Source organism: Octodon degus, unplaced genomic scaffold (genome assembly GCF_000260255.1).
Source record: "Octodon degus isolate 3935 unplaced genomic scaffold, OctDeg1.0 scaffold00230, whole genome shotgun sequence".
In the NCBI taxonomy this organism is placed as follows: domain Eukaryota; kingdom Metazoa; phylum Chordata; class Mammalia; order Rodentia; family Octodontidae; genus Octodon; species Octodon degus.
The window spans coordinates 1,667,187-1,680,859 of NW_004524806.1; the positions used below are offsets into that span (position 1 = coordinate 1,667,187).

The 13,673-nt window shown below is 39.3% G+C and overlaps 1 protein-coding gene and 1 pseudogene across 1 annotated transcript in view; one reads left to right on the plus strand and one right to left on the minus strand.

Annotated features, from left to right (window-relative positions):
- The window catches only part of Eif4enif1 (eukaryotic translation initiation factor 4E nuclear import factor 1), a 66,677-nt gene that overhangs the window by 12,390 nt on the left and 40,614 nt on the right, over window positions 1-13,673 (plus strand). The window contains exons 3-4 of the mRNA XM_023705861.1: window positions 8,227-8,300; window positions 9,840-9,967. Coding sequence (XP_023561629.1) covers window positions 8,227-8,300; window positions 9,840-9,967 — 202 coding nt within the window. The remainder of the gene's footprint in view (window positions 1-8,226; window positions 8,301-9,839; window positions 9,968-13,673) is intronic.
- Window positions 4,392-4,942, minus strand: LOC101572774 (annotated as a pseudogene).

Here is a 13,673-nt window from a genome sequence, read left to right on the forward strand (position 1 = left end):
TAAAAAAAAAAAAAAAAAAAAAAAAAAAAAAAAAAAAAAAAAAAAAAAAAAAGAATATCATCAGAATGTGTAGCTGATTTTGTATGGGACTCCTGCAGAAAGAAATTAGGTAAGGTTTTTAGCCATTATTTGTTTGGCTTTATATTCAAATTGATTTGTTTTCTACTTCCATAGTGATCATCAAAAGTGGGTGTCCACTTTAGTAATTACCAGTAGATGGTTGAACACATTTACTTGAGAAGCTTGAACAAATTTACCTGAATGAAGGAAGGCTCCTGCAACTCAGAAAATGTTTTCATCCTTTTCTTAGTCTGTAGTTCTTGGACAATTAGCAAGTCATTCTTGCCTGGTCAGGTTTCAATAACCCATGCAAAAAGGTCTCATATATTTCCTTTTATTGTCCAGATGATAATTTTAGTGAATTTGCTGCCATTCAGTAAATTCCTGTGGGCCTCCTTTTTTTTTTTTTGCAGAACCGGGGATTGAACTCAGGCCCTTGCGCTTGCCAGGGAAGCGCTTATTCCACTGAGCCATCTCCTGGGCCCTTCCTTTGGGCTGTTTAAAAAGGAAAACGTGTTCCTTTGCACTTTTTTTCCTGAAATACTGATGATGGTGGAATCACTCTGTTTGAATGGACACTTTGCAAATATTGTCTTTAGTCAAACTTGAAGGTTTTAAAAAGAAAAAATCCCAGAGAGATTCCTTTCTATAATTGATATTGAAGGCTGCTGATTAAAGGGCAAATTCAAGAACATTTCTCCTGAGACTGGAAGAGCTGTGGTGTCAAAGGCAGGAGTCATTTACCAAAGCTAGTCATTGAGCCTGGTGCATAAAAAGTGTTGTGTACACAGTTAAGAACAAACTATGCTGGCCAGGGAGATGGCTCAGTGGAATAAGCGCTTCCCTGGCAAGGGCAAGGGCCAGAGTTCAGTCCCCAGTTCAGCCAAAACAAAAACAAAAACTATGCACTACTTGGCTAATGCTTTGTCTCCTTACAACTTAAGAGAAGATTCTCTTGCCTGAGATACCATTTTATACAATTTAGCTATTGCTAGAATGTAACATTTAACACTGTGAATTCAGTAAGGAGCCCCCACCCCAAATATTCAGGTAGACCATAGGCCACAATTTGAGAAATGTGCTCAATTGTTTTCATTTTTCTTTTTTTTCCTGAGACATAGTCTCTTCTGACCCTAAACTCCATATAGGCTAGGTTGGCCTTGAATTTGTGGCAATCCTTCTGCCTCATCCTCCCCAGTGCTGGGTTTACAGGCATGCTACCACACCCAACTAACATGTTCAGTTTAAAGTCTGCCTGCTTGCCCTTTTCTTCCCTCCCTCTCTTCCCCTCCCCAACCCTCTTCTCCCTTTCCCTCTTTCTCTCTTACTGGGTAATGAATCCTGAGTCTTGCATGCTAGCTAGACACTATATCACTGAGTTACATCCCTAGACCCAAAACATTAATTCTTAACTTTGGGACCCATCAGAGGTCTTTTGAAGGTGTGAACCCTCACTACAGAAATTGCATGATGTGGGGCCGGGGAGATGGCTCAGTAGAATAAGCACTTTGCTGGAAAGCGCAAGGGTCTGAGTTCAATGCCCGGTTCCGCAAAAAAACAAAAAAGAAATTGTGTGATGTATAATCTTGGGGAAAGGGAGGGCCTTTATTCCTTGAGTCCAAGGAACTGGTTTAAGAAACCTCTCAAGAACAGTAAATACAACCATGGGTGGTGGCACACACCCGCAATCTGAGCACTTGGAAGGCTGAAGCAGGAGGATCGCATTGCTGTGAGTTGAGGCCAAACTGGGCTACATACTGAGTTCCAGGCCACCCTGAACTACACAGTGAGACCCTGTTTCTAAATGCATTCATGCATGTATGCATGCATACATACATACATACAGTTTTACCTAGGTTTTTTTTTTTTTTTTTTTTTTTTTTTTTTGACGGAACTGGGGATTGAACTCAGGCCTTTGTGCTTGCCAGGGAAGTGCTTATTCTATTGAGCCATCTCCCCAGCCCCTACCTAGGTGTTTATGGTTATAACACAAAAGCTTTTTCTTTTACTCAGTTTTCATTAGTGCTTAAAATGGTTCTTTAACTGTATAGACTGTTGAGCTGTGTTGTCATTGTCCTTGCTCAGAGTTAGACACTGGCACAAAAAGTGCAGTTGGAGTAGTTAATGCCAGCATGCAACTGACTTACTGCTCTATGTCCAGCTCTTATAGATGTGTTGGTCATGTGAGCTAGTGATTCACACATAATATATTCCAAGCATCTGAAATCAACAACAAAAACTAGAGTGAATGAAATAACATTTTTTTTTTTTTTTTTTCCTTCGGAACCGGGGATTGAACTCGGGCCCTTACGCTTGCCAGGGAAGTGCTTATTCTACTGAGCCATCTCCCCGGCCCCAGAAATAACATTTTAAGCGAATCTGATTCTTGTATCTGAGAGTAGTTGGTGTTTGCCTATGATGAGAATAATAAGTCTGAGAAAATAAATGGAACAAAATATTAACTGAACTTTTTGAAAGTGGAAATGTCCAGGGCCTTACTATGTTACCTAGGTTTGTCTTGAACACCTAGGCTCACAAATCTCACAAATCTTCCTGCCTCATCATCCCAAGTAGATGGAACTATACCATCCAGTTAGCTGGACAACTTTTTTTTCTTTCGGCAGTACCAGATGTCGAGCCTGGGACCTTTGCCCTAAGCTACACCCCAAGCTCTAGGTTTTGCTAAGTTGCTCATTTGGTAGACTCTGAAACTTACTGCTTTCCTACCTTGACTTCCCAGAGTTCTGGAAATAAGATGTGTCTACTATGCCTGGTTTTATCTATTTTTTTGAAATAAATTTTAAGATTGATATATTTTCAGGCATTGTGGTACATGCCTATAATCCCAGCATTTGGGGGGCTAAGGCAGGAGGATCACTTTGAGTGTGAGGCCAACTTGGGCTACAAAGTGAGTTCAAGGCCATCTTGATCTGTATAGTGAAACCCTGTCTCAGAAAGACAATAAATAAATATGTAGCTCACATAAATAAAATTTACCCAGGGTGAGTGAGATAGCTCAGTGGACTAAGCACCTGCTTAGACAAGTACAGGGAACTGGAGCTCCATCCCTGGCCCCACATGCATGCTGGCCTTACCCACAGGCCTGCTGTGTCAGCCACCAAGTCTGGGCACATGATGAGTCCAAGCTGGGTAGTGAGACCCTGTACCAAATACATAGATTAACAAAATAGTATAATTAAAATTTACCCTTTGTTAAGTGCAGCCATTCAGTGAATTCAATAAAATCACAAAGATTTATAACAAATATCACTAATTCCAGACCATTTTCATCTAAAAGCAGAAACTGCTTATTAGCAGTCACTCCCCATTATCCTCTTCTCTCATCCCCTGGCAACTAGTAATATATTTCTGTCCACATGGATTCACCTGTTGGAACATTATAAATGCTCAGTATTTTGGGCTGGAGGTATAGCTTAGTGGCATAAGCGCCTGCCTGTCAAACACAAGGTCCTGAGTTCCATCCCTGGTACTGCTAAAAAAAAAAAGAGTATTTGGCTTTTTGTCTTCTTTCACTTAGCATGTTTTCAACATTCTACCATATTAACTTGGATGTATAGTACTTTATTCTTTTTTAAGGAAACTTTTTTGAAACAGGGTCTCACTATGTATTTCAGACAGGTCTTGAACTTACTATTAGCCCAGGCTGACCCAGGATAACTCAGCATTATCCTGCCTTATCTTGACATGTGCTTGGATTGTAACCATAAAGCCTGGCTTTTCATTCGTGTGTGTGTGTGTGTGTGTGTGTGTGTGTGTGTGTTGAGGTTTCACCTTTTTAATCAGTTCTGAAGGACATTCCAAACACGAGACACCAAAGAATATTTTTTCTCCAGTATATAAAAAAAAAATGACATTCATAAACATTTTCAAGAAGCTCTTACACTCATGATAGTAGATATTTAATAAAAAAAAACCTAGGCAATCATATTCTTGATGCAGACTGCTTACAGGTACATTCAAAAGTTTTTCTACTCATGATTAAGTGCATACATATTTTAAAAATAACCCCAGATACATGATTTAAAAGAAAAACATGAGTCTGGCACAACTTTTTTTGTGTGCCAGAAGCAATGATCCTGAGAGTCCAAACTAAAAACTTTTATAAGGAAAAACCCCCGTAACTCTACAAATGTCTCAGAAATTTGACTTTAAATGGGGGAAATGAAAATAACACAGAGCTTTCTAAAAAGTCTTTAACAAGATACCTTGGGAGCTCAATTAAAAAATAGTAAATATACTAATCAAGTTTCAGCACGGCTTCAAAAATCTTTTTATGGCGATTTGAAAGGACGATCTTGGATGAGAAGTGTTGTTCCTTGTGTATGTCATGTCTACAAGCCTCTCAGTTGTCACAATTGTCTCTGTAATTCCCTCCCGAGTATTGATCATAGCCTCCCTGGCTGCCACTATAGTCTCTGGATCGCCCATAACCATATCCGTATCCTCCAGGTCGACTGTCATACCTGCCACTCCCATAGCCTTGGTCCCCACCACCTCTAGAGTAACTGTGACCATGTCCATGGGCCCCAAAAGCACCTCCTGCTCTGGTGCCCCGGGCAGATTTGCCTGCATGGTCCACACGGATCTGGCGACCATCCAGGGACTCTCCATTCATAGCTCTCATGGCATCTGAGGCATGCTCTGGATTGGTAAAGGTGATGAAGCCAAAACCCCGGGATCACTGAGTTTCCCAGTCCTTGACAACAACCACCTCAGAAATAGGGCCAAAGCTGCTGAAGTGGTCTTCCAGTGCCTGCTCGTCTGTATTGAAATTGAGCCCACCAACAAAGAGCTTCCCTTCTTCAGAAGACATGGCAGCGAATTCAAATCCTGGAGATTAGAAAGTAATAAGGAACCACAGAGGGCAAGTGCTGAAGAACAAGGAGAACAGGCCATTTCTTTTTATTTCTAAATATTCTATGTGACTACACTACATTTGTTTATTCATCAGTTGATGGACATATGGGTTGTTTCCATATTTTGGCTGTTTTAAATACTATTGCTGTGAACATCCATGTACAAGGTTTAGGATGGATATATATTTTCAGTTTTTTTGGTGTATACTGAGGAGTGAAATGCAGAATCATATGGAAGAGATTTAACATTTTGAGGAATTGGCCATGGTTATCTACAATAGCTACATCATTTTATTTTATTTTATTTTATTTTATTTTATTTTATTTTATTTTATTTTTTGGTGGAACCGGGGATTGAACTCAGTCCTTTGCACTTGCCAGGGAAGCACTTATTCCACTGAGCCATCTCCCCGGCCCCTTAGCTACATCATTTTATATTCCCATCAGCAGTGCTTTAGAGTTCTAATTTCTCTACATTCTTGCCAAGACCCCAAAACTTGTTTTTACAGTGCTGGGGATTGAACCCAGGGCTTCATACATGCTAGACAGATATTGTACCATGTGATGTATCCTCAACCCTTTGACATTTGTTGTTGTTGTTGTTTGTTTTTTGTCTTTTTTTGAGAATAGGGTCTTGCTATGCAGTTCAGACTGACCTTGAGCTCACTTTGTAGCCCAGGCTGGTCTCAAACTCCCAATGATCCTCCTGTCTCAGCCCCGAGTGCTGGGATTACAGGTGTGTGCCACCGTGCCTAGCAACGTGTTTTAATTTTTCTGTGTAAATGTTCTTGTATCTACCTCACTTGGTTTTTCTTACATACATTAGTATAGTATATGTCAGGAAAAGAAAAACTTGTATAAATATTTTAGATCTAAATTTATTGAGACATCATGAGGTTAACACAAGATTTATTTATTTTAGACAGGGACTTAGTATGTAGTTCAAACTGGCCTGGAACTCACAATGTAGCTACAACTGGCCTCAAATTTGTGGCAGTCTTCCTGTCTCAGCCTCCCAAGTGCTGGCATTATAGGCGTGTGCCACCACACCTGGTTTATAAATTACGTTTGACTCTACAGAGACACTCAAAATGGTGGCCATTAGCTTCAAAGATTTATTAGTACAGTGAACTGCTGACGTGTTTATATAGTCATGCATGCACATGCGTGTGTGTGTTTAATTTTGAGACATTGTCTCACTAAGTCCTGCTCTCAGGCTGGCTGAAATTTGCAATCCTGCCTCAGCCTCCCAGAATGCTGTTGTTACTACAGCTGTTGGCCACCAGGCCTGGCTGTTTGTTATAATTAATGAGCCAACATTGACACATTGTTACTAGGTGAAGTTTCTACTTCATTTACTTTTTTATGTCATTAAACTAACAAACTTATTTGGCTATAATCTCTCTTTTTTTTTAATTTTATTTATTTGTGTGTGTGTGTGTGTGTGTGTGTGTGTCCAGCTCAGCCCACCAGGGGGCGCGGCTGGCTGGCATGTGGTGCTGGGGGATTGAACTGCGGTCCCTGTGCTTTGCTAAGCTTGTTCTAAGTAGGTGCTTTAGACCACTGAGCCATCTCACCAGCCCCTATAATCTCTTTTTAGGCTTTTCATTTCCCTTTCTGTAAGGCTGTTTGGCCCAAACTTTGGCCCTTATAGATTTTTGTGGATGAATTAAATTATTAATCTTTCCGTGTTAATTTTGAAATAAAGTGATCAGTTTTGGCAAACAGTTGTAGTAATAGAAAGTACCATTACTTGGGCTCTGTATTATCTCTTAGAATTAAAAGTTTCAAACAAAACCCCATTACTTAGAAACTTGAATATTGGGAATATGTACATTTAAGTGTCAAGTGTGTTACCCTTGGATTAATAGTATAGTAGGATTCTTAGTCTAATATTTTAACTGAGAGGCAAGGAAACCTGTAATAATCTTTGAGTCACTTCTAGTAATAGTTGCTTTGCAGGGGCTTTTTTTGTTTTGTCCTGTAGGGTCATTTGTAAGTATTTATATTTTTAAAAAGTCCTTCCTGTTTCTACTGAAATCTCACCCCTTTCTTATTTTGACCATTCTGGGGATTCAGGACAGGGATCATGCATGGTAGGGGAGTGTTACTTTCCTGTAGGGTCTTGCTACATTCCACTGAGCTGTATTCCCAGGCCCTCTAATTGAAATTTTTTTAAAAAACCTTAAGATTTCTGTATTGTCATAGCTGTTGTTGGCATTATCTACTATTGATCCATTTGCCCTGCAGATTTCTCTGAACTCCAGTCTTTACTGGTGGTTTACAGGTGATGTTTCGGTGTTTTGATAGTTTTATTTTGGACAACATCTAGATACTGTCTATTTTTTTCTTCCGAGATAGGGTCTTGCTATGTACACAGTTCAGGCTGGCATTGAACTCACTATGTAACCCAGGCTAGCTTCCAACTCAAGGTGATCTTCCTGCGTCAGCCTTTCAAGTGCTGGGATTACAGGTATGCTGACAGGACTTCTTGACCACAATCTGCAGAATTAAATTCCAAAGGCATCCATTGTGGGTGATGAGTTAGTTACCATCCTCTGCATCTAAAATGACACCAGCAATTACCATGTTAAAGAGAGTGAAAAAAATTGTCACTCAGATCATTTTCTACATGGCCAAATTCTCTAATGGAATTGGATAGAGGTTGCAAAAGGATATTTTTATTGTTTAAAAATAGGCACTAAAGTATATAGGGGTGAAGGAATCAGGACTTAAAACAGTTTACTTTCAAGTGGTTAAAAAAATTAGAAAGTAAATGAGAGGAAGTGGTCCCAGATAAATTCAACTAAATAGTATGTGGATGTTTTCTGTGCTTTTTTATTCTTACAACTTTAGCATATATTTCAAAAATGAAAACTATCCCATTGGCATCTAAGGTACTTAAAAAGTGGTAAGACTAGTTGGAAGGCTTTATGTAAGGCTGGGAAGCTCTTATGGTTTGATGAGCATTTGTTGTTGTGGGCTGTGACCTTATGATTGGACAGTGATACAGGAAAAAGAATGTGTTTTAGCAAGAAATTGATCACTAGTAAGTGGTCACTATCACTACTTTATAATTTTTGTTTGCGCTTCTTGTAAGAAACTTGACCTAATTCCAGTTCTTTCTGGAATAAATCAAAAGTGTAAATAAACAGCATGTGAAAAGTAGATTAGTAGTAATGTGTAAAAGGTTAGGTAGATACTCAGAATTACTCAGCTCAGAAATAAGTTTAAGGTGTGTGGCCTGAGAAATGTATTTCAAAATTCCCATTTGCTTTCTCTTTTTTAGGAGGAGCTCTTGGATATAAAAGAACGCCCCCATTCCAAACAGAGGCCTTCATGCCTCTCAGAAAAGTACGACAGGTATGGCTGTCATTTTGAGTTACTAACTTCTTTTTTTTAAAAAAAGCTTTTTCTTTTTATTTATTTATTTATTTGTGTGTGTGGCCAGCTCAGCCCACCAGGGGGCGGGGCTGGCTGGCATGTGGTGCTGGGGGATTGAACCATGGTCGCTGTGTTTTGCTAAGCTTGTTCTAAGTAGGTGCTTTTGACCACTGAGCCATCTCACCAGCCCCTTGAGTTACTAACTTCTTCTAGTTAATTTTTTGTTGTACCACATTTGGTAAATTAAGGATTATATTGTTTTGAAGTTTTTTTGTAGAATAAGTGAGAGATTTCAAGAAATAATACATGAACTAACCATTAATGAAACTAATACTGGAAAATGCCTTGGTCAAAATTAAATAGAAAGCAAAACAAAGACTGGAACCTAGGAAATCTCAGCAGTGTCTTTTGTCCAGACCTTATGGTCCTTGCCCTTTGCTTTGCAGGTACTTCAAGGGCAGCTTGAGCTACTCTGATCAAGGGAGCTTTAAGCCCTTTACCTGTCTCTCACATCCCCCTGTCCTCTTTTGTTTTTCCCCAGCCCCCATGAAGAATCTCTCAGCCTTTTAGATTAGTCTTATGGCAGCTGTGGCTTCTTTACAAAAGATAAAACACTTTGGTTTGAATAGACTATCTCTAAAATGTTCTCAAATTTTCCTACAATAAACCTACATTGTTGTATGTTTTTATGGTCATTCTTGAACATCAAGGTAGATGGTTCATATACTTAACATATAAAGTATCATGTTAATTTTCTGAATAGAACAGACTTAAAATTTTGTGTAGGGAGTGTTCACAAGGTTTTGTTAAGCTTAGATGCTTTACCACATTACCTTGGTGATATTGGAATAATGACTGTTCTGATTAGATAAGATTTTTCGTGGGTCTTAGATAAGCTAGTTTTTTTATGCTTCAGGTTGTAATTTATTGCTGCAGCTCATTGGCAAAGGTAATTATGAACAAATATAGTAGATTTTATTCTGAAATAGAAACATTGTGCCTACTGATAATTGCAGGAAGTGCTTTTGGTAAAAGGCTTAAAACTTTATTAGTCTTTAGTAAACTGAGTAATCAATATTTATGGACTTTGTATAGAACAAGCATGGTTATTATAATTTATGTGTATGCCAAGGATTGTAGTCTGAGTATTTCATTTTTGTATTGACCATTTTCAAATGCCTATTGGTGATAATTGACCTGCAACAAAATATTATTGAATTATTTTTGTTTTCCTCTTAAAAGACAACCATTCTGAAGGCAACTGAGAAGTTTTATATTAGAAAGATGTTTCCATTAACTTTTTTTTCTTTTTTTTCCCCATAATTTTATTGATAAATAGCAATGAGACAGTTTCAAATCAAATTGGTAGGACAGTTTCAATAATCAACACATTGCATACATTCTTCCCAGTAGTTAATTGCTGTACAAGATGCTCCATTAACTTTTAAAACAGTTTAAACTTTAAACTATGTGGCTTATGACTGCAAATGCTAACTGTTGGTACCATTTGACCTATAGTGATGGTGTCTGGGACCCTGAGAAATGGCACGCGTCTCTCTACCCTGCCTCAGGAAGGAGTTCGCCAGTGGAAAGTCTAAAGAAAGAGTTGGATACAGATCGACCTTCCCTGGTGCGCAGGATAGTAGGTGAGCAGAGTTACTCATATCTGGGGAGCAATAGTTTTGATAACAAGACTGCTGGTTTTTATTCTTAGCTGTGACAGGTTTTGCATTGGGGGAAAATGTCATCAAGAAAATGATTAACCAGGTGGATTTTTCCTAACTAGCAAGGTAAAGTCAGTTTCACTAGGTAGCAGTAGCAAGTAGACTGTGTTATTCTATGTCTTTTGAATTAAAAGTACTGATATCTTTCATTGGTGCATCTGAGCTAGATGAAGGTAGGTAGTGTGACTTGGAAATTGTGTCATACTTTTTATACAAGACTAGCCCTCAGATATAAATAACTTCTGATAATTGTTAATTCATAATGCACTATAAATAGAACAGAGTTGGGAAATGGTTTGAAGCTAGAATAAAGTTTAATCTTCCATATCTGTACCCTTTAAGCTAGGAAAGATATTTAAGGGCAAAATGGAGGCCTAAAACTATAAAAACCAATCACAGAACTTTTCCACAATGCCCTTTTGAAACTGGGCCGGCACCTATAATCCCAGCTACTTGATAGGGTGAGCTAGGAGGATCAAAGTTATCCCAGGCAATTTAGAGCCTGTCTCAAAATTTAAAGAAAGGTTTGGAGATGTAGTTCAGTACAGAGGCCCTTGGTTTACTCCAGGTGTGGGGAATGACAAAACAAAACAAAAACAATAGTCTTTTTTGGACTAAGAAAATTATTTATTTATTTAAATTTTTAAAAAATTTTATTTGTGTGTGTGTGTGTGTGTGTGTGTGTGTGTGGCCAGCTGAGTCCACCAGGGGGCAGGGCTGGCTGGCATGTGGTGCAGGGGGATTGAACTGTGGTCCCTGTGCTTTGCTAAGCTTGCTCCAAGTAGGTGCTTTAGACCACTGAGCCATCTCACCAGCCCCAAGAAAATATATTTAATGCAATAGAATGCTTCAAAGAATTTATTCGAAAAGAATCACTAAGACTGGGCGTGGTGCTGCGCACCTGTAATCCCAGCTCTTGGGAGGCTGTAAACAGGCGGATCACTATGAGTCTGATCTAGTAGTGAGACCCTGAACACCCTGTAGACCCTCCCCTAAAATACAAAGAAAAAAAAAGAATCACTGAAGATATGCACACTTTATTTTTAATGTATTTGGTACAGTGTCACTATGCAATTCAGACTCGTAGTGATCCTCCTGTTTTCAGCCTTCCTAGCACTGAGATGACAGATGTGTGTCATGATACCCAGACTTACGAATGGCTCAGTGTGCCCAGGGATGGTCTTGGTGCGGCATGTGGTGCTGGGGATTGAACCCCAGTCCCTGTGCTTGCCTAGGCAGGCACTTAGTTCGCTAAGCTATCTTGCCAGCCCTGCACAGTTTATTAAAATGATGAAAAGGGCTGGCCAAATAGCTCAGCAGAAGAGTCTGCAAACAGGTGCAGGGGCCAGGGATTCAATCCCTGGGCCTGCTGTCATGGCCCCGCCCCCGGGGCAAGCTGAGATAGCAATTGAGACTGGGTGTGGTGGCGCATGCCTGTAATCCCAGCTCTTGGGAAACCATAAACAGGAGTATCACTGTGAGTCCACCTAGTAGTGAAACCCTGAACATCCTGTAGACCCTTCCCTAAAATACAGAAAAAAAAAAAGATGAAAACTTGGAAGCTAAATATCCATCAGTGAAAATGAGTTGGTAAACTTTGATATGTCTGTATGTGGGAATATTGTATTATCCTAGGTATAAAGACATTTCAGATATGTTTATTGTGACATGATGACAGAGTTATTTAAAACCAAGGACATTGTATCTTGTTTTTGAAAAAAACCTGAGACTGCATAGAAGTTCCTGAAAGGTATATACTTAAACATTCCAATAGCTATTTCCAGTAAGAAAATTAAAGCAGCTTTTTCTCACTTCAGCTAATCTTTAGTTTTCTGGAAGAGTTGTGTTTTGTTTTTTGTGTTTTTTTTTTTAATGTGGTGACATTTTTCCTTACACCTTTTCTTATAGTAACCTGCACATTCAATGTATCATTTAATGCATCAACATGTATATATGTGAGGGCGGGTGGTATAGCTCAGTGAACTAAGTGCTTGCTTAGGTAAGCACAGGGGCTAGGGTTTGGTCCCTGGCTCTGTGTGCTGTGCCAGCCCCACCCTTGGGCGCACAGAGCCAGGGACCAAACCCTGGATATGATGGAGTTCAGGCATGGTGGCACCTGCCTGTAATACTAGGACTAGGGAGGCAGAAATCAGGAGGATCACTGTGAGTTTGGGGTATTTAGTGAGACCCTGCACATAAAAAAAAAAAAATGTATGTCTTGGGCCAGGGAGATGGAACAAGCGCTTCCCTGGCAAGTGCAAGGGCCTGAGTTCAATCCCCAGTTCCTCAATCAATCAATCAATCAATCAGTCAATCAATAAATGTGTTTTTTTTTTTTTTTTTTTTGGTGGAATTGGGGATTTAACACAGGCCCTTGTGCTTGCCAGGCCAGCACTTATTCTACTGAACTATCTCCCTGGCCCCAAATAAATGTATTTCTATCACCCCTAAAAATTCCCAAGTATCCCTCAGTCTGTACCTTTAACACCAGTTTGTGTTCCCACACATTCCCTCCCCCCAAATGCTGAGCTGATTTCTGTCAATATAGATCAATTTCTATTTCTTAGAATTATATATAAATGGAATAATTATAGTGTACTTTTCATGTGTAGCTTCTTTTTTTTTTAATTTTTTATTTTATTTATGTGTGTGTGTGTGTGTGTGTGTGTGTGTGTGTGTGTGTGGCCAGCTCAGCCCACCAGGGGACGGGGCTGGCTGGCATGTGGTGCTGGGGGATCGAACCACGGTCCTTGTGCTTTGCTAAGCTTGTTCTGAGTAGGTGCTTTAGACCACTGAGCCATCTCACCAGCCCCCTTGTGTAGCTTCTTAAACTCAGAATAATTAAAGAGGAGATGGGGATTTAGCTCAGTAGTGCAATGCCTGCTTTGCAAGCTTGAAATCCTAAGTTTGATTTCTGGTACCTGCCAAAAAAAATCAAAGAGTCATCTATGTTGTTGAATGAATGAATGGCTTGTTTTTTTGTTGTTGCCCAGTAGTATTCCATTATACAGATTCACTGCAATTTAATTATGTGTTAGTTAACATTATAGGTTGTTTCTAGTTTTGGACTATAAACAATGGAATGTGTTATGAACATTTATATGCAAGCCTCTATGGACATGTACTTCCTGTCTCTTCCTGTCATTCTGGGAATAGAATATCTGTGTCATATAGTAGGTATACATTTAATGTTTTGAGAAACTGGCAAACTGTTTTCCAAAGTTGTACCATTTTACATTTCCGCCAGCGGTGTATGAGAGTTCTTCTTGCTCCACATCCTTGTCAGCCCTTGCTATGGTCAGTCATTTTTATTTTAGCCATTCTAATCGGTGTTTAGTGGTATCACATGGTTTAATTTGATAAACCTAGTGACTAATGATATTAAATATGTTTTCATATGCTTGCTATCCATATAACCTCTTTGCTGAAGTATCTGTTCAAGCCATTTGTCCCATTTTTTGTTTTTTAAAAATTGTTTTTAAAAAGGTTTTTGTATGTTCTGTATACATAAGTCCTTTATGAGTTTTTTTTGCAGGGGGCAGAACTGGGGATTGAACTCAGGCCCTTGTGCTTGCCAGGCATCCTCTATGAGAAATATGATTTTTCTCCAAGTCTGGCTTATCTTTGC